Consider the following 22,073-nt stretch of genomic DNA (forward strand, 5'->3'; position numbering starts at 1 on the left):
CTGCCCACTGAAGATTCACATCGCTATTGTCCAATCCAGAAGAAAAAACTGCTTTCAAACTCTGCCTAAGTGCCACAAAGTCAGTATTTCTGAAATTGGGCACAAGCCTAAAATTCTCTACTTTGTGCATATCAAATTTAATCCCAAACCTAATACTGTTGTGGTCACTATCTCCAATGTGTTCCCCTACACATAACCCATGAACAGAGCCTTCCATGTCGCAGAAAACTAGATCCAAAATCGCATCCTGTCGAGTACCCTGAGTTACAATTTGATCTAAGAAACAGTCACCAATTACTTTCAAAAATTCCTCTTCTCTGCTGTTACTATGATAAAAATTATCCCAATCAGTTCCTGGAAAATTAAAATCTCCCATTATGATGACTGACCCCTTGCTAGAAATGTCACTAATAATACTAAACATCTGTTCGTCTTGACGGGGTGGCCTATAAATGTTCCCTAAACGTAGTTTTTTGCCCTTATTACTAATCAATTCCAGCCAAATCATATCAATCTCATTAGGTTTATCATTAATTACCAATTCATTGCAAATTAAAGTGTCTCCGACATAAAATAAAACCCCAACACCTCTTTAACCTACTCTATCTTGTCTAAACAAATTATACCCAGCAATAGATAATAAATCATCATCACTTTCGGTAGCCCATGTCTCGGTAACTCCAATAATATCCAACCTCTCGTCAATAATTATGCTTTTCAATTCTTCCACCTTGTTCCTAATACTACGAGCATTTGTACAAAAAACCTTAAATAAGCCCATCTTACTTTTATTTACTGCTGCACGATTATTTGAATCCCAACTGTTAAAATCTTTTCTCTTATCAGCCACACTATTTCCGCTTCTACTAAAATCCCAATAGTTAGTACCCTTTCGAATTCTGCTCCTTAAACCATGCCCCCCATTCCAACTTAGTTTTTTGATTCTGAAGCCTCTAAAATCAAACCACTAACCATTTTGACCCCCGTAGAGCTCAGATGCAGGCCATCCTTAGCAATCCAATCGCGTTTACATTTACTCCACACATCAATAAACCTGATACTAAGCCTAACGCAAATTTCCTTGAGTACCAGGTTCATACACCTAGCCCGTTGGTTTAACCAACTCTGATCTTGTACTTGTTTACTTGCCATTTTTGTGCAGCTAGGATTAAACTCGGAATATATCGATAGATGGCTTCTGGGAAAATAACAAAAAATCAATGCTGGCTTGCAGAAACAGAATTTATTTAAAAAAAGGAACAAAAAATATAATTTTAAAAATTTATTCAAATTCAAGAAATAAAATAATATTTCATAGTTTGTGGAACTTTTTAAAACAATCTTCTACACAAAGGGCCAACTTCTCTATACAGGATAACAGAAATAACGCGTTTATCACCTTTTTATCGGCTTGGGTACATAACATATACGACATAGCTTTGTTGGACACAGTTTTTTCAAGATAGGTGGTTTCATTTTAAATGCTATTTGATGATGACTATGCACTAGAATTAGTTTTTAGTCTTTAGTCTTTTGCAAACTTTAGTTTTTAGTCTTTTGCAAACTTTATATCCCTCCTCGGGGAAACGCTGTCTTTTTCAAACAAGGGCAGATACAGGAATAAGTTTTGGAGGGCACCTGAGAGTAAAAAGTGGTTACCTTATGCAAGGGTGCCCATATGCAAAATTTTAATATAATGTGATGAAGTAAAATTGTCATTTTTGGCAAGATTTCTGAAAATTGTTGTGGCAGTCAATGTGTTAACTAAATTATTTTCCTTTCAGAATAGTTTTCTTTTCTTTTATTTTTTTTAGGATGTTCTATTTTTTACAAAAAAGTGGTATGAGTAACAATTTTAGTGAATTTGGTGCCGAAAATAAGATTTCAAATCTGGTGCCAGCTTGCTAGTAGTATTAGATGAAGTTTCCAAACACATCTGCTTGAAATCTTTCATGACAACTCCTATTGACATATTCTACGGCATAAGCTCTTTCCTAAAAAGTTTCTTAGAATCAAATTCACTTTTTCGTTCAGCACCTATTCATGCTGCCATATTTTTCAATGAAGGGCAAATGTTATGTTTTTTCAGCGTCAAAAAAAAAAAAAAAAAACACAAACTCAAACTAGTCAAAATATCATTTTGTCCATAAACTGAAGGAAAAGTTCTTTCTAATCAAGTTAATTCAAAGCGAATCGACCTTATAATTCAGGATTTATCATGTGCCTTAAATTTCCCTGAAAGAATAAATGTTGACTTCTTTTGAACTGCTCAAAAAATACACATGAAAAAATTTTTTTTTTCTTTCTTTTGCAAACTTTATATCCCTCCTCGGGGAAACGCTGTCTTTTTCAAACAAGGGCAGATACAAGAATAAGTTTTGGAGGGCACCTGAGAGTAAAAAGTGGTTACCTTATGCAAGGGTGCCCATATGCAAAATTTTAAGAGGGGGGGGGGGCTCAGATTTTTCCCCCATGGTTTAGCAGGACATTTTCCCCACAGAAACCGATTTCAGTACGGATTAGAGTTATTAAAATTTGACATTTTTAATAACTTATTCATTAATTGCTGGAGAAGAAATGTTTTTACATTTTTGCAAAGAAAAAAGTACTAAAAGCAAGTTCTAATTTAAAGGGGGAAGGGCTTGACCCCCCACTTGCCTCCCCATATGGGCGCCCTTGGTCTTATGCAATTTTCATAGCAAAGTTCTCATGATTCAAAATGCTTTTTAACCTTTCTTACAATCAATTAATCTACTTTACAGCGCAGAAATATTATGCACTAATTTACTTTGAATGCAGGTGTCAAGTCCATAATATAACGATTGGCTTCCTTGATTCAAATATGTAGTAGAATACATACCATCTTTCATTTAAATATCAATTATTGATCATATCAATTAAGAATTGATGAAGTATTTGCGATATTGTGTACTTTTGTATTTGAAACTAGTGAGTTAAGTGCATAAAATTTATTATTTAGGATTGACCTTCGACTTCAATATTACTCCATAAGCAAACAAAAGGGATCTTAATTTAAATATACTTTTGTTTTTTAAATCACATTATTTTAGTTTAAAATTTATATTTATCTTATCAAAAATGATTTAAATGTCATTTAGTGTGATAGTTAAATTCATTTTAAACCTTCGGGAAAGACACGTACCCCCCCCCCCCCAAAAGAAAAAAAAAAAAACTGCTACTGTTCTCAAACACCAGAATGATATGAAAATATGAGCAACCTCTATGGCCCCAGTTAGTTCGGATTTTGAATGCTCTACAGTACTTAAATTCTAACTAATGTTTGCCAGACTGAAAAAAATAATTGCATACTTTTGAGCAAAAGTGTTGCAAACAATTGAAATAAATAAAAGCAAGTTTAAAAAATATGTATATTCACTTGGTTAGTCACTGTCAAAACTTCATTAGCAGAAATGCTCAATTCTCCTGAAGCGGGTTGCGCCTCAAAGTCATACAAGGCTTTGACCTAAAAATAAAACACATTATTTTTCTAATAAGCAAATTTATACACATTTTCTTCCACTAGAACAGAATCAAAAATGAGCAAGAGAAATATAATTGGATTAAAGGAAGGTAAACTCATTTTCAAATTCAATTTTAGAACTTTTAGTTCAGAAAAAGTTGTGTTGGTTTAAAGTTAAAATTTAGAAATTTTACTAAAAATAAGCATAAATAACAGAAAATAAATGTAAACAAAAATTTTCAGCTGTTTATAAAAAAAATAAATAAAAAGTATGCAACAAACCTGATTGTCTATAAAAATTAAAAAGGGAAGCCTTTAGGTTTTGGATAAGGATATATTAATTACTACTTTAAAAATAAAAATCTAATTTGCTCAAGTCATTTAAATGAAATAAATACTTTTGTGCTGAAAAATAAAAGATAGTAATATTTTAGTAAAAAGCACAAATTTGTGCTTATTGAAGGTTTTTTTTTTTTTTTTTTCACTTAAATGGGTCTAAAAAGAAGATTTTTTTAACTCAATCCATAATGCTCAAAACAGGTTCTTTGCTAAATGAACCTGTCAAAAATTCACAATCGCAATAAAAGTTATTTACAGCTCAAGAAAAATTTTAATTGTTGAGCTTTCACCCTCTCGCCCTTTGTAATATGAAAAATAAATAAAATAAGATAAGCTGATTTAATTCCTCAAGTACCTTATTAACATAAAATAGCATCATATTAATGATAAAATCAATATTAATAATTATTAGAACATATTCTTTTTTAAACTATATTTTTGTAAGCAAAAGCACAAAAATTAAGTAAATAAAACAAAGGAATTACTACTGACAATATAGCATACTTCTTTACCTTAAAGGCTATAAATATGAAGTTAACAAGTTATGCTTTCAAAAATTTTCCAACTTTTAAGTTACTGTGATTTTTAATCAGCCTGTAAATATTTCCCAACATTTAATTGATGGATGGAAATGCACATGACACCATAATAAACAAAATTCATAGCCTACTCCAAGAAGGGACCTATTATGATGATCTTTTATTTAAAGTGACCAGAGGTCCAGCTTTATGTGTCACAGTCCTGCTGGCTGAATCTTCTGCTAAAATGTCCTGCTTTTCCCTTAAAGTACTGCTAAAGTCCTGCTTTTCTGTTAAAGTGCCACCAAATGGGGGGAAATATACATAAATTAGATTTTTTCATACTTTTTTGCATTCACTTAACAGTAAAACATCTTCTTTTAACCTAGATAAACTTTTTGTACTAATTCAAGTTAATTTTTAGATTTCTGAGAGGCAATGAAAATTTACTAAAATGCAAATATTGTTTCCAATGTTCATATGACTAAGTTTCTGATAGCATATTGAGTTTCAACTTAAGCTATTTATAGGTATACATCTGAATTACTTCTTATTTATTAATTAAGCTAAACAGTTGCTATGACTTATAAAATATGTAAAATATAAGGGTATTTGAAAAATTATTTTTCATGTGACATCTAAAAATCTTCAATTCAGTGATATAGTGAGCCTCTGAAAAAATGCCCCCCCCCCCCCCCCCCAATCAGTAATGTGTCCTGATGTTTAGTTTGAACAATCTGGTCACATTACTTTCATTGTATTGTCTATTATGATCCTACAAACTCCAATTCATCAAGTTACTATCCACCAATCCTTCTCAATGAGCACTTAAGTGCCAATCAAATGATTAAAGATCTATTTTTAAGCAATACTACACACAGGTCACAGTGCAATTTTTTTCAACAAATTCTGTCATAGAATCTTGCCCCATCTAAGTTATATTTTAAAGACAATTACAATTAAGTGTTAACAATAAAAAAAATACAGAGGTAACTGTGGTGCGATATCACATTGTGATTCGCGTCCTACTACACAATGTTTTTCACATTTTTCCCGAAATTTGAAAAATGGATGACCATATGATGCAGTGATATTTTCATGATTGTATTTAAAAAAAAAAAAAAAAAAAAAAAAAAAAAAAAAAAAAAAAAAGCTGTTGCATCTACAATTGTATTTATCTGTATTAACACAATTTTAGAGTAGCGTAATTAAATTTTCTGTGGAATGATTATTGGACAAAACGTTATACTTTAAGTTGCTTGTTATTCTAATTTTTTAGGCAGGAAATTTAAAATCATATGGTAGTACTAGGCACGGCAAATATCCGTTACTTATCAAAAACAGAAAGAGAAATATGCGAAAAAACACACACAAATGCTTTATCGGACTTTGAATCTGATTAAAATTAAATGCAGATTAGAATTTCATCTTTCATTAACCAGATAAAAAAATTTTTCAAGGAATTAACGTGATTACGCGGTAATGAAATCTTCTAATCATGGAGTGAATGCTCAAAACTTGTATTTTCTGGGAAAACCAAAGAATGAAAGAATTTCGGGAGCTAAATTAAAAAGTTGTGACAGAAATGTCAAAAAACATTTCAAATTTTCAAATTAAATTAACGCACGAACCTGAAATGACACCGCCATGTTTACATGTCATGTCACCTGATAAGAATGCGTGCCAGATTCCCAGATCGAGAATATGAAAATTATATCAACAGCAAAGGAAATATTTTATGACTATCAAACATTAATAAGTAACTCAGAATTGATGAGTGCTTAGAACAAAAAACGAGTTGAGCAAGAAATCTCTCTGTATCACACAAATTATTCAATGTGTCCTACTGAAATTCGAATTAAGAGTCTACAATTTGGCAACAAGAATCGTACTTCAGCTCCCGCCAATTTTCTAAGATTTCGCGTCCAAAACTTCGTGGGCATTTAAAACTTTTTTATTCTTTATTTTTCTTTTGTTTCTAACTCTTTTAATGTTTTAGTGCTCCCACTTGCAAAACAAAGACGCAATTTTAATTTTAAAGTTTATTATTGCTCATTCTTTCAGACTAACTAGAATAGATGGCTAAAGTCCATGTTTGTAACGTGGTTGTTCTAGATAATCCGTCACCCTTTTTTAACCCCTTTCAATTTGAAGTCACATTCGAATGTATTGAAGACTTAAAAGAAGGTAGGTAATCATTTTATGTCCTCTACAAAGTACTTTCATTGTTATTGCAATGTGTGCAGCTAGACACAATTCAGCTAATAAATGTCATGACTAATTCCGTTTCACTTAGAATTTCTTCGAATTGCTAAATCTTAAGGCTGTTGCTACTGTTTAAACTTAACAATACAAAAATTTATCCACACGAATTCAAAAAATGTTTTTTAAGTCTTTGCTTAAGTTCATGTAGTTTGTGATAATCTAACAGATGTTGCCCGCCCACTGTCAAAACTTTCAAGTTTTATTTCTTAATGGTGTTTTCGTTTTGTGTATTTATGGGGAAAGGAGGAAAATGTGAGATGGGTAAACAATTGACGCAAATTTTTACTTACGTTTTCCTCTTCTGTGAATAAATTAAAACGAATTGTAAATAAATGTCCACGAGTTTTTTTGGGATAGGGAAAAACATTTGTAGCGTGAAGTTTTGATTGAGAACAAATGATATTAACGGAATAGCACTGAAATGTTTTGACATGTTACATTTCCTAAGATTGGGGTAAATTTATTTGCTTTTTATTTTGTAGGGTAGTTTATAAATGACATTTTGAGAATGCTTTAAAAATAATTAAATCTTTCTTGTTTCTCTCGCTGGAAAAATTTACAAGCATATTAATTTTAATAATTCAGTAGTGTTTGACCGTCAGTGCCAGATATGAGGGAGTAAAACCCGTGTCTGGGCGGCAAATTCACCTTATTTCTGTTTTTTTTCGTTCAAACATCATGAAAATTTTAAAAATGGATAGTGGCTGCCTTTCAAAGATCTGCCCCAGCTCAAAGAAATAAAAACTCCAGCACTGTTGGCATTGTATAATATTTTTTACTTTTATTTCAAAATTTTAATTTTGTCTTTAAAAATGAAGTTGTGTGCAAAAAAAGTATGGCAAAGCATAGAGTATGCAGTCTGAATTAATGTGATTGGAAAAGGTTAGGTAACTTCACTGCAATCTTCTCCTATTTTTATTGGTTGACCTTGGCCTTACAGCAGAATGTTAATAAATCAGTAGTGTCAGAAGCCGAATTAATTACTGTGCACCCCATAGGCAGAGCTGCTTCACCCCCCCCCCCCCTCCCCAACACATCTTTTTGAGCATCTGCAACTATTAATATGCTGAAACATTTCATTTTCAGGAGATTGATAGATTTAAATCTTATTTAATAACAAGAAAAGTAATGATAAAAAATAAAATTTGCTGGTATTTTGATGTTAAAAATGGTATGAAAATTTAAATTAGACACCTGAGGTCTACTCTGCATATATTTAGAAATTCAGTTCCGAGTAGTATCAGAAATTGAATGGTCTGCTGGTCCAGATCCCTCCCCTAAAGTTTAAAATTGTTCCTAACAATAGCCTACTTTTGGTAAAAAAAATTCTAAAATAGTTGAAGTTTATTAAATCATTTTCCGTATTTTTTAGTTTATTATGTGAATAATGAAAACAGAATTGTTAAAGCAAAAAATTTTACTTCCAAATTTGTTTGAGAGGAGGGGCAAAAAGTGTTAAAATATATGATTGGGAAAAAATGGATCCCTTGAGAAAATCCTGCTTACATCCCTGATTCTTAATGAGAGTTCCAGTTGTTCTCTCTTACTTCAAATGTTTTTATCATGTAATTAATTTAATGTATTTTATTAACTGGGGGTTTATATTAAAATCAAATTCAGACTGCATCTATTTGTACATTTTCAAGAACACAGTTGGCTGTTCTTAGCGTGATCACCTTTTGCAAATTTCTTTCTGTGCTTTTGTACTTTAGTAACATTTTTCAGCTGGTTGAAAGTGTTATGCGAGTTTGATAAATATGCAAATTCTAATGCAAAGTTGCTTGAGGTTCAATCCCTTGGCAACTACCCCCCCCCCCCCCCTTTCTTTCGCAATAATCTGATCATGGCTTTTCTTTCTTGAAAATGTCGCGACTTGTGGTTGATGCACAAATTGTTCTGAAGCAAAGGTGCTTTTGCTGTGGCGTACGATGCACATCTTACTTTTCAGTCATTCTACTTTCGAGAACTTGGATACATTTTTTTTTTCTGTGCTGGTCTTGCATTTGCCAACACCTAAATGTCTTGCATTTGAGTATTGAACCAGTGAAATCAAGGTAAATTTCTGTAAGACAATGTATTATGTCTTACGATGTACCAGATATATATGTACTTATAGATAGTCAAACATATGTTAAAAAAAACTCATGGTCAAAAATTCTCAAAAGCATTTTGTCTTAAAAATACTTGTAGTTTGTTAATTTTATTTCATTTTATGTATCTATTTTAATTTTTGACAGATTTGGAGTGGAAAATAATCTATGTGGGATCTGCAGAGAGTGAAGCTCATGATCAGATCTTGGACAGTGTGTTTGTGGGACCAGTCCCAGAGGGAAGGCATATGTTTGTCTTTCAGGTGAATAAACTGTGATATTATCTAAAAGTATTTCTATGAGTAAAAAAAATGGTTTTGACTTAATAAAACGGATTAGTGCTTAAACTCAACGGTTGGATCCTCTAATTCAGAAACTAGTTAACCAGAATTTTATTTTCAATTTGACGACTGCTGAACGCTAAAAGTAAAAAGTGTTGATTTTTCATAATTTTTTATCTTGTAATTTAAAGGTAATATTTTTTAATGTCGTATTTTATTATAAAGTTAAAATACTGTTCTTTCAGTCTGTGGTTTGTATTTGTATACAATTCAGATTGCATTTACTTCTCTGTAACAATGTTTTTTGCACATGATAAAAGTGAATTCTAAAAATATATTCGTATTTTTCTTCAATATGTTTTGTATTTTGTGTTAATAAGGAAATAATTTTACACTAGGGGATGAAAGTTTAATCAAAACTACCGAAAAATGCCAACAGTATGTGTGACTTGGCATTGAAAAAACACATAAAAGTTTTAAAGTATTCAACATATAGAAACAGAGTGTGACTAGTAATGTAAAATACCTGGGTATTTATTTTTATGGGTAAATACCCAGGGTGCATACCTGGGTAAATACCCAAAATGGGTATTTACCTGGGTATTTCTTTCAAAAATGTATATTCAACTAAAATACTTTTCTGTATGTATTCCACTATGTATATATAACCAACCATATACAAAACAATAAGTTTTTGCCCAAAAATTGTATTTTGATCACATATTTAAAGAATTATTGTGTGAAAAAACTTAGCAATCTAATATGATATTCACATTAAATGTGTTGGACGTGCTTACTCAATGTTGATAGCCAAATATCAGGTATAAAAAGTCATTCTACAAAAGTAAAAAGCTTAACTTGTTACAAAAAAAAACAAACATCCCATTTAAGTTTTAGAATAGTTCATTCTAAATTCTGACAGTTAAGATTTCATTAAGCCTTTAATTAACAAAACTATGATACATAAATTTTTATATTTTTAATCTTTCATTTTATGATTTATGTTTTAAAAAGAAAATCATCACCTTTTGATACCACCCAAAATTTTTTTGCAAAATGCGCAATTACTAGAGGATTTACCCTGCCTTCGGATGAATACTCAAAAAAATATTTACCTTCCCACCCTATATCACTAATTGCGTGTATCAAAAATAATTTGAATAAATCTTTATCATGAAGTACCGGAGAGCAAATGCAAGTTTTCAAGGCAACAGAAAATAATATTTTGAATTTTTTCTCCTTTTTGCTTACTAATGTGAAAATTGTTTCTATTTTTGCCACGTTATCACTTAAACAGCAATAAAATAAATAAATAAATAACATCACAGTCGTAATAATTTCTGAGTTTATTCTTCCAAACATCCCTCATGCTTCCTTTTTTATTCATTTTGTATATAACTAACCTAGATTGTGATTTTGAAATTCTGAAGTTCACCATTGAATTGCTTATACTTCTCCAATTATGACATTGAAAAGAAAGATTCTTTGGTTCACGATATGTTTCTTTCATAATTTCATCAAGTCTTTCTATAAAAAATATTATAAACTGTGTAATACATATGTGTCAGTTTACTGTATATGTCAGTTTTACCAATTATTTTATATTTAAATTTAAAAAAAAAATCCCATTCACTTATTGCATTTTTTTTTGTAAAGTACCCAGTTTTTGGTTATTTACCCAGGCCTTGTGTAAATATCCGGGTAAATAAATACCCAAAAAATATTTACCTACCCGCTGGGTATTTACCCGATCCACATCACTAAGTGTGACAGATTTTGAACAATTAAATTCTAAGCAAATGTTTTAATTGTGAAAAAAAAATTCAAAGTTTCATTAAAATAGACCCATCCCCTCTCATAGCAGTGATTGTTTCTAGAACAGTTATGACTACCAATTTAAAAAAAGATTTATAAAAGGTAAAATTTCTTCATTGTATATAATCTTAGATCTTGATTGTTTTTAAAATATTGTATGATTCTCAATATAGTTATTCTATTGCAATTAATTTTGAATAATGGAAGAGACAAAATATTTTACAGTTGTATTTTTAATGTTAGCGAACAGGTATTAAGAATACAGGTCTGGCTTAACCATTTCTGATAACTATTTCCCTACTATATTTGTATTACAGTTGATAATGAGGTGTTGTGTTGATACTGTTACAAATAGATACGTACCGAGTAGCACTTTGGTCGAGTACTTGGCCTGTCTCTACTCAGCCGAGTATCAATTATATTTTAAGAAGAAACACGGATAAACATGTGATGAATTTTGAACGCATTGGAATAGTATTATAGACCTCCTTGTCTGTATGATAGTTTTTAAAGCAAATTCCATTGAAATTTAATTAGGAGTTATTAAAAAAAATCTTGTGTCAATTTTTTTATAAAAAGGTATTTTTAAAATTAAAAATAAGCAAATAAAGAAAAGGTATGATTAATCAAGTTGGAATTAAAACAAATTATATCAATCTATTCCAGTTCGCCACTAACAGCAAATAAAACATAAGCTGGAACATTGCAGACAAGTGTTTCTACGTTGCAAGGAACGCCTTTTTCAGTGCATAAAGTGTGAGATAATGAATGTAAAGACATCCTACAAAAATATCCGACTTTTGTTGGATATCTTTAAATCTATAGGCTCACACTTTGTGCATTGAAAAAGGCATACCTTGTAACGCCAAAACACGTGTCTACAGTGTTCCTGCACATTTGTGCTTTTAATGTTGTATTTTTTAAGCAAAGGTATTTTTATATTTCTCATAAATAATTTTTGTTTGTAGCAAAAATCCATTTAATATTATAAAAATTTCATATTTTTTTTACTTACCTTTTTTGTCTCATTTTTAATAAATAAGTTTTATTAACTTTGGTGACATTAACCCTCTGACGGTCCGGGGGTCATGAGTAACAGGGTTTGTACGCTCCTTCAAAACTCCTCCAATACTCCTTCATTTATAAAAAATTTTTGAAGGGGCCCTTCAAACTCTTTTATTTTGGTTTTAACTCCTTCAAAACTCCTTCTTTTTTAGAGAGTTCTAGACTACATAATCTTCCTCTATAACAGAAACTTAAAATACTTCAATTGACAACTAACTTTGTCACTGAGGCGATTTTAATGTAATAATTTCGTGCATTTATTTTTTTCGATTTACAAATTGATCATAGTTAATTCATAAAAGTTGAAGGTGAAATTTTTATTAGAAGACTAAGACATTTCATAAGTGAAGTAAAACATGCTTAAATGGTGCTTGGCTATTTTTCCAAGTTTTATGATTGTTTTTTTCCTCCACCACACTCTCAGCAGCAAAAGTCAAGTTGTCTAATTATTATTTAAATATTTAAAACTACATAAGTAAATGTACTACATTAAGTGATTGCGTTAAAAAAACAATTGTTTAGTTAATTGCAGTTATGATATTGTAAAATGGGTCATCCACAAGTGATGTCATGCTTTGAGGAGGAGAGGGGCTCATGAAATTGTGACAAGGGGAAGAGGGAGGGTGACAAAAAGTGACATCACACAGTTATTGTAACAATATGTTTGTAAAAAATATGACATGACAAGAGGAGAAGTTCGGGATGAAGTGTGACACTTTGTGTTAAAGGGTGCTGATGATCAAATATATTGAAAAAATGTAAAATCATTTAATGACACTCCATTAGTACTCCTTCAAAATCTCATTTTATTCCTTCAAAACTCCTTCAGTTTGTTTCTGAAACTGAGTACGAACTCTGATATAGTTTGCTTTTTTTTCACCAACTGAAGAAAACTTCCAAAACCATTATTTTTTTTCACACATGTGCTTTAAAAAGCTTTTGGAGAAAGGCTATAATAGAAATAAACTGGGATTATTTTTTAAATTCCCTTTTAAAAAAAATTATAATTTAACGTTAGCAGTGGAAAAAAATTTCTGCAGAGCCAAAAGATTTCTCGTTTGTGCATCATTCGTATATATTATGCAAGACTGGTCATGATATAAGCAAAACTGAAGATTTTTATTTTGTTCTGAACTAATTTTGGAGCAACAGCAATATTGCAAGATTCTGAAAATCTGTTACACACACAGAAACGGGCATCTATGTAGTTTTGTCTGTTAAAGTTAAGATTAATGAGGCAGTATAGTGTAGTTCAACACATTCTAAAAATTTGAAATTAATTTATAAAAATAAAATTAACTGGTTTTAATCAATGATTTTGTTAAAAAAATCACTTGATTTTAATCATGATTTAAACAAGCTGATTTATACAAACGAACCTTGAATCAAACACCTCAAAAACGTGCAATTTTCAACTTTTTTGATCACGATTGGGTTCGTAGGATGAAAATCTTCCGCAGATCAGCGATTTTCTACTTTATTTCTGCAGTCAGGGCTCATAGTCCTCCTATATCTCCTATGTTTCCTATATTTTCAAATTTGTCAGATATTCTCCTATATTTTCTTACTAACTCCTATATTTTCTTCATTGAATGTTAAATTCTACCCAAAAATGAAAAAACTTTTGATCAATTTTTCTTCTTCTTTGCCTTCGTTTAAAAAAATTAGTTTCTTTTTCTGTAAATAGTGAAACGATGGGGAGGCAGAGTGTTGCACACTTTTTGCAACGATTCTCTCTTGATATGTCCTACAAAACCAGTAAGACGAGAGAAACATGGAGTTGAATGGACTTTTCAACTTTTCATCGTTAGTGTTAGCATTGAAGTAATGACGTACCAATATTGAGAACTATGGGTAGATTTAAGACATTGAAGAAAGAATGTCCGAATTAATTATTACTTAGTTTTAGCAATCAATAAGAGATGTATTTTCCGAAGTACGTAAGCTAAAATCTGAATTTTGTAATTGCTTTTTCATGCTCTTTTGGTAAAAAATTCTTTAAAGAATCAGAGAACGGATTATTTGGCGGTATACTTCTTATGATATCATGTTTGGCCAAAAATTTAATAAAGTTCTCTGAAATTGTATGGTGAATTCCACGTTAAAAAAAAAAAAAAAAAAACATGCACACACAATTTTGCTTAGTTGAATCAAAGTTGTCTTAAACGAACAGGATTCATATAAGTAACCGTGGGTACAAAAATTCATTTGCTCTCTCTTCTTTGACTCTTTTCATTGCTATGACTTCATGCATTCTGGAATTGTATTTATACTGGATCTCTGTTTTTTTATGTTTTTTTCATATTTTTTTAGGGCTACAAACATATTAGATGCTATATGTTTTTGAAATTCCTATTGTTTTTCTATCAAACTCCTATATTTTTCCTTTTAAAATCCTATATATTTTGCTACCAAACTCCTATATATTTTGCTATCTAACTCCTATATTTTTCCTGTTAAACTCCTATATATTTTTTTCCACTTGCTATGAGCCCTGCGCAGTTTTTAGGTTTTAAAAACCAATTTTCAAGGAAGGCATATCTCGGTCACGTCATCATCATCGGTGTGAGGATATAGGGAGATATCAGAACTTGTTGGCTAAACCAGGGCTTCTCAACCAGTGCGCCGCGATAAGGAACCCGTTGTGCCGCAGTAGAGTTACGACCGAATAGCGTTTGTGTCGTTCTGTAACTTCTCGATTCACCCTGTCGATCATGTGCAGTAAGACATACGCAACAAGGGGAGAGGTGGGATTTGCTGCCCCACCTCTTTTAAACTTCTTGTGATCCTATTACTTTCAGTTTTTGAAAACTAATTTTAATTTCCAGGAAATCAACTAATTATATAGAATTCTTTCTAAATCTTTTGCAAAAGGGAGTATTGTCCCCTACTCTAGGAATTTTAGCCCCAGCTTTAACTTTTGTTTTCCTTTTTTCCAGTTCCGATACTAATTTCCTTTTATCGTAGTTTCTCAAAGCTCAGTTCTGAGACTTGGTAAAATAGAAATTAAAACCATACACTGTTTCCTCCATCGTGAAGTTCTCATGCCAGAACTTACCTGATGAGCTGAAGAGATTTGGCTGAAGTCATGAAAATCGTGAATTTCATAAAACTAAGGCCGCGTAATTCTCGCCTTTTCTCCATACTTTGTGAAAAAATGGGGGCAGATCACGACTCCCAACTTCTTCATACAGAGATTCGCTGGCTTTCATGTGGTGAGGTGCTATCAAGAATTTTTGAATTGAGGTAAGTTTTGATTTTAAAAAACAAAATGCAGTACGCCAGTTTATTGCAAGACAAATATTGGCTGGCAAAACTAGCGTACATGGCTGACACTTTTGAAAACCTTAACAAATTGAATCGAAAGATGCAAGGACAAGAAGAGAATTAGGGTTACATCTATGGACGGGGGGCAAAACGGGTTCAAATAAAAAATTCAGCTGTGGAGAGAAGTAGTTTGTGGCTCATTGGACATCTTCAAACGGACCGTCAACATGGTATGTGAAGAAAATGACATGGAAGAAAAGCTGCTGAATGTGGTGACAGAACATTTAGTCATACTTTAGGACACGTTCCAGCACTATTTTAAGAATAGTAATATGGAACAGTATGGCTGGATTCGCGATGCATTCTCTTCATCTGCATATGCATTAGTTAGACCTTTCTTTGAGACGCGAGAATAATTTATGGACCTCAAGAGTGACCGTACTCTTAAACTTAAGTTGAACGAAGTGCCTCTGGACAAATTTTGGATGCTGGTTAAAAATGAGTATCTCACTATCTCTTGTCTTGCTATTGATGTGCTGCTATCATTTTCAACTACGTATTTTTGCCAACTCAGCCCTCGCACTTGTAAGAGATCATCCCTAAAGAGCCTGGATCAAGAATACTAGTGTAGCTCTTTCCAACATAAAGCCGAACATCAAACGTCTTTGCAAAAATTAGTGTCAAACGGAAGTTGGGAGCTTGGTTTTAATTTCTTGCTTGCTTCTTTCTTGAAACATTATTTGATAAATCGTTTAATTTCAGTGTGCACTTTTATGACATGTTTGACAGAAATGCTTTGAAACATATGAAGCATAATTTTCTGAAAATAGCTATAGTTTTGTTGTTCATTATCAACCTCAATACATTCAAAATATTTCTGCTTTCTAAATAAATTAAAATGCACTACATTTGTTATTGTTTTATTCATATGAAAAAAGCTCCCCCCCCCATCTTTTTATCAGTGAATGATAAAAAAAATTCTATATTACAATTGCGAAATTAAGTTCAGTGCGCCCTGTTGATCTAGAAATTTCTTAAGTGTGCCGCAAAGTAAAAAAGGTTGAGAAGCACTGGGCTAAATGATGCAGATGCAATGCCGTTTACGATACAAAATGCGGGAATCGTCATAATGCGGCATACATACGATATCGTCACAATGTCGCGAAATCGATATCGGTGTTAAAGAATAACAACACAGTATCGTTTACGTCGTCGGTACCAGGGATGAAAATCTTCGGCAAATTCGCAATTTTCCTTTTTTTTTTAATTTTTTCCATTTCCTGGCCAAGGGGTTTCAATTCAATCAATAGATCTCTCCCCCCACCTTGATTTTTGCTGACTTTCGTGTTCTTTTTAAGGTAGAAAGAATAGAGGAACTTAGTTTCCTGAGTGGGGAGAGCGAAAGGCTTGAGAATGATGTAGCAATCATCAGTGTTTACGCATTTTCAAAATCTGATTGCACCACTTCCATAACACTTGCTCATTTCTGTCTACTATGCCATCCTACCACTCAGACCTTTACAACTTTTTGTAGACGACTATTTTCAACCCTTCTTGTATTTTATTTTTTGCTGAAGACTTGTACACTTATTGTTTTGCCACATCCATTTCACAGTCACTTTCAAACGATTGCGCAAATACCCCCCCAACCTCCCTTCTTCCCCAACCTTCCCATCAAGATTTTTGCTGAGGCAATAGTTCTTTCTTGGGTAGAAAGAAAGAAGTAACTTGCTGTTAGTAGGGGAATGCTGGAGAGCGACTGTGTGCAATTGTGCAATCGTTAGATGTAGCTTTTGAAATCCAATTGCATAATTGCATCCGATTCTTTAACACTCTAATTTTTATCTGCTATGCCATTCTACTGCTTAGACATTAATACCTTTTTCTAGACTATTATTTTCAACCCTTCTTATATAGATTTTTTTTTTTCTGAAGACTGCCACACCCATTCAAGCCAACATCATAAATGTCCAATTTAGTTTTAATGCTTACCGGAGATATAGCTTTTGAAGATTTTACTGAATTTTAATTTATTTTAATTGTATTGTGCTATTTTATTATGATATGCAAATGCATGTAAGGAAATTAAAGATGCATATACTCTCCAAGCATGGACATAGTGTTTAAAGCTGTTTTATTAATTTTAAAGTCATTATTTGTATGCTAATGCTTAAAATGACCATCAAAGCTCAGAATTTTGATTCATTTTAATTTTTTTTTTAAATTGTTTTTTATACAATATACCCAGCTGCAAAACTTAAATGCTTCTCAAAATTTCACCACAGGTGCTCCTCAAATTGTTTCTCCAAGGTTGGCAACACTGATAATGTCATTTTGTAATTATGGTGTCTAATGATTCAGTTTGTATTGAGTGTTTAATCATATGGAAGTTTTATAGCATTTGTCGTCACATTATAAAGTATTAATTTCATCTAATTTGTGGGCTGTGGGAAATTGAAAATGATAAAAAGAATTGAAATATCTGTTAAAACCTTAAATAAATGCAAGCTTTTATTTATATGCTAGCATTTCTACAAGTAAAAAAGAATAAAACAAAGTTTTCTATTATATTTTTCTATTATTTAAAAGACAGCATACTATCAATATATATGTATAGTTTTGCATAATTAAAAAAAAAATTCCAAATTTTAAGCCATGCAATTTTTTTCTTTTTTAATTTGGGCTAATTTGTTGTTTACAAGAAAGCAAAATTGTAATGATTACAGAAATTATGGCTTCAATGATGCCCACCATCAACAAACTCTGATGGCGACCGCCCATGAACAGCAGCTTCTAACTCCACTAATTCTGGTGGAAATAACGTCAAAAAATTACAAAGTGTACTTCATAAGATGATTCTCGAGTTTCTATCCGTAACATGCCTCAATTTTGTTTATTGTGCGGCAATAACCTCTTATATATGAAGCATACATTTACTAATGACGTATTAACAACCATACTGGCCTCATGGCTGTGGCCCTCAACTTGCATAAAACTTGATATTTTCGCTGTTGGCGGCAATATAAGATTGGGGAGACCCTCCTTGTTTTTGCCGAAAATTTTTAAGAAATAATTTTAGTTGACTGACAGTTTTACATCTTATTTAGGTCTCTTTATGGTCTTATTACACCCCAACTTTAATTCTATACGAACAACTGCTTGAATCTCTGGAAATTTCTAGTGGCATGAGGTTCTTGAGAATGTCTTCAAATTATTAGGAGATTCATTATTAGGAGAAAAAGAAAATTAAAGCCGAAAGAAAATCTTCAATTTCTAGACAAATGCATGAATTTGTCCTTGTTTTGGGGAGGGGGGACCTTTTTCCCCTAACATGGTCTTTTTCCCCCCTTCTTCTGACCATTCCAATCTCTATTCATGACTATGTTCTTAAAATGACTCAAATGTAAAGTTTTTAAATGTTTTGTTTTCTCTCACTCACAGGCAGACCCCCCAGATCCCCAAAAGATTCCCGTGCAGGACGCGGGTGGGGGTGACTGTTGTGCTCCTCACATGCTCCTACCGTTCAAAAGAATTCATCCGTGTGGGCTATTATGTCAACAACGAATATGCAGATCCAGAAATGAGGGAAAACCCACCCACCGTGCCTCAATTTGACAAGGTATGTTTTTTCTATTTAATCCTCTACTGCCCAGATTACTTCCTGTAGAAAAAAATATTTAATTGCAGAATAAAAAAAAATAATGTATTTAATAGATACAGAATGGATTTTTTTTAAAGAAAATTTTATGTTTTTTAAAAATTGAATATGTTACTCCGTGACTGAAAATTGAAAGTTTGATAGCATCACCTATAAATTGAAGCATGACTGAAAAATCTGAAAGAATTTCATATAGATTGGACTGGTGTAACAAATAAGTAATTGCGAATGAAAATGTGTAAAGAAAAAACTGTTATTGCTTAACAGAATTCAAAATTTGAAATTGTTACCAAAAAAAAAAAAAACACATCTCAAAGTTGATTAATCGTGGATTTAATAAGGAAGAATCCCAAATGGTATTTAAAAGAATTCATAAAGGAAGTGTTTAGTATCCTGGCCAGCTTCAGTGTCTTTTTAGAAAAAAGTTAAAGGAGGGACACCGAAAATTTCATTTTGCCAACTTAATTTTTCGACAGGAACTATTTTTTGTTAGAAAACTTCTGATACATTGCTTCCTTTCTGTTTTGAATTAGCAGCATTGTCTAGTTATTTATGCATTAAACTAATATGAATTGAGCTAGTTTCAAAATAAATGAACCACTTTTTTTTAAAATTTTCTTTTCAAATTCTACTTTAGTCGGTGGTCTGTCCAAGACTTTTCACAAGGTCCGTTTTTTGTGAAAAATCAAAAAATTTTGCAGATTTTTTTTGTTAAAATCAAATTTTAGAATTTTGAGATGGTGCAAACTGCATCATTGAAACTTGAAGTTGAATGTTTTCCTGTTTTCTGTTGAGAATATCCTTCTTGAGTGCTTTTCTAGTATTGGGGGGGGGGGGGGGATGGACACGCCTCTAGAATCAATATTTATTTACCATTCTACATTATGTTACATTGTACTAGAAATGTTATATGTATGGTATTTAAAATAATTGTAATAAAAAACTAAAATTTAGGCAGAGGTTCAGCATTTAACTTTTTGACCCAAGACACTCTTAAAGAGCACAGAACTTCGATTAAAACTTATAAACTCCTTGATTTTAACAAAAATAAAAACAGCTTTATTTGTTTACCTCTTAACAAAGCATACTAAACATAAAACATTCGAGAAATCCGATTCCCATAGCGGATGTGAAGAGATCACAATCCTCTAAGTGAAGGCATCAAAAGTATGAAAACATCTTGTAAAAGAAATATTTTTGAGAAAATTGTTTTAGAGTCCTATTATAAACATATCATAAAAATCTGTGGACACAGTTGAAGCAAAAAATTAAATTCTTAGATTCAGCATTTTAATTTTTGAGTCATAAAAGAAAATGGAATTTCACTTTAAAGGGTTGAAATAGGTGTTGTAACAAAAATAAAGAGATTTTTCATTTATTTCCATCGTAATAAAGCGAAGTTAGCTTGAAAAAAGAATAAAATATGATTCTCATATCGGATGTAAACAGATTGCATTTTTCAAAATGTAGGCATCTAAAGAAAAAAAAGAACAGAAAATAAAAGTTTATTTTAAGTTAATCATCCTTGTTAGCATCCAAAGATCAAACCCATATAATTTTCTCCCAAAAAAACAGTTAAATATCGTCCCATAAAAACTCAAAGTATTGCCAAGCTAGCAAAATGATGAGAATATTTTCTAAGCAAGTCACCCAGACTCTAAGTGGCGATAAGTTTGAAGTAGGTAACCCTATCTAAAGCGGATAAAATTATTATTGTTGATTAAATCATGAGTGGGGAGAAAAGTGCTTAGGACCGCACCAAGCCTTTTCAGAGAAGTTTACAACAACATCACTGCAAAATAGCTATGATAAAACAAACAAGCAAAATTATTTGAAACCAAACTGAGTTTTAGTTGTTAATTTCTTTCAAAGAAACAAACAACAAGCATTATATTTATTTGGCAGTAATTATTTATCGCTTGCAGAAGGATCAGAAGAATGCTGGTTTTTTTGTTTTTTTTTGAAAAATAAGCAGGGATTTTCTATAAGCTGACCCCTCATTATTTTTAACTTTAAAAAAAGTTCCAAAAATTATGCGGTTTGGAAATATGCCTTATTTTGATTTTAGTTTTGCTCCTTCAATAAATAATTTGTGAAGGATCCGTTTTTGTTTATTAGAAGTTTGTGAAGGATCCATTTTGGTTTATTAGAATTTTGTGAAAGGTCTGTTTTGGTTGATCGGATGTTTTTGAAAGGTCTGTTTTGGTTGATCAGATGTTTGTGAAAGGTCTGTTTTGGTCGATCAGATTTTTAGTGAAAGGTCCGTTAACGGACCCAAAATTCCTCTGGCCAGACCCCTGTTAATTAAAGCAGTATCTCAATTTTATGCCTTGCATTAGCCCCAAAATCAAAAGTGAGCCATTTAACGATTGTTATAATAATCTCATTGATGTTACCCCGAGCCTTTTAATAATGACCATTCAGTAGAAATATGGATTTGATTGGTTTTTACAGCGGTTTTCTACCCTTTGGAGAAATGTCCATTCCAAATTGCCTTTCAGCCTGTTGTTATCGACCAAAAAGTATCAAATTACTGAAAAAATCATGTATTGAGCTAGTTTTGATATTAAATGCCTCAAAGGAGCACCTGACATGTTTTAAAAACCTAACAGAATTGGTTGAAGAACCGTTTTGATGTTAAATGAAGTTTCGCTTTTTAATGTCTGTTTCAAAGTTATTTTCAAACATGCCTTAAAAAACCTTCTTTCCCTCTCATCAGCTGCAGAGGAACATCCTGGCGACGTCCCCACGTGTTACGAGGTTCAAGATCGACTGGGATGACAACGCAGGGGTCCAAGACCTCCCCTCAACGTCCAACGGCCAGTCCCATGATGCTCAGGTGGAAGACAGCAATGGTCCCCTCAACCAGATCTTCCAGGAGAGCACCAACCACAGTATGGAGATGGAAGTCATGTGAGAGACGGTTTTTAGTTTGTGTTCCGTTGTGATGTCTTGTTTTACAAATTAAATTTATTTTCACCTTGTACATAGATTATCGAATAAACCTCTTTCTTGTTATTTACTTCACTTGTGTTGTCCTTCTTTATGGTGACTGATTTCTCATGGGAGCATATATTATGAGGTTTGATAACACATATATCCGTTGAACTACAAGAAAAACTTAAGTATTAATTATCTTAATAATGTGAGAAGTAGTCGATTTCTGTAAAATATTTTTTTAAGATTTGAAATATGTTGTTATGGAAAACTCATTGCATACTAGGAAAACAAACTGTTGGTGGTTTAGTCTCTATTTAAATTGTTAGTGATAAGGGGTCGTATTAATATTAAAAT

General features: G+C 31.9%; 2 protein-coding genes across 2 annotated transcripts in view; one reads left to right on the plus strand and one right to left on the minus strand.

Annotated features, from left to right (window-relative positions):
* The window catches only part of LOC129224416 (sorting nexin lst-4-like), a 37,826-nt gene extending 31,832 nt beyond the window's left edge, over positions 1–5,994 (minus strand). The window contains exons 1-2 of the mRNA XM_054858864.1: positions 5,970–5,994; positions 3,398–3,484 (exon numbers count right to left, since the gene is read on the minus strand). Coding sequence (XP_054714839.1) covers positions 3,398–3,484; positions 5,970–5,987 — 105 coding nt within the window. The 5' untranslated portion in view covers positions 5,988–5,994. The remainder of the gene's footprint in view (positions 1–3,397; positions 3,485–5,969) is intronic.
* A 238-nt stretch (positions 5,995–6,232) lies between these two features.
* LOC129224530 (histone chaperone asf1-like) lies at positions 6,233–21,785 on the plus strand. Its single transcript, XM_054858997.1, is given in 5 exon segments — positions 6,233–6,525; positions 8,841–8,956; positions 18,563–18,604; positions 18,606–18,740; positions 21,499–21,785. Coding segments are annotated over 5 exon segments (600 nt in total). The 5' UTR covers positions 6,233–6,416; the 3' UTR covers positions 21,697–21,785.
* Positions 21,786–22,073: the final 288 nt, after the last annotated feature.

Source organism: Uloborus diversus, chromosome 6 (genome assembly GCF_026930045.1).
Source record: "Uloborus diversus isolate 005 chromosome 6, Udiv.v.3.1, whole genome shotgun sequence".
Taxonomy (NCBI): Eukaryota; Metazoa; Arthropoda; class Arachnida; order Araneae; family Uloboridae; genus Uloborus; species Uloborus diversus.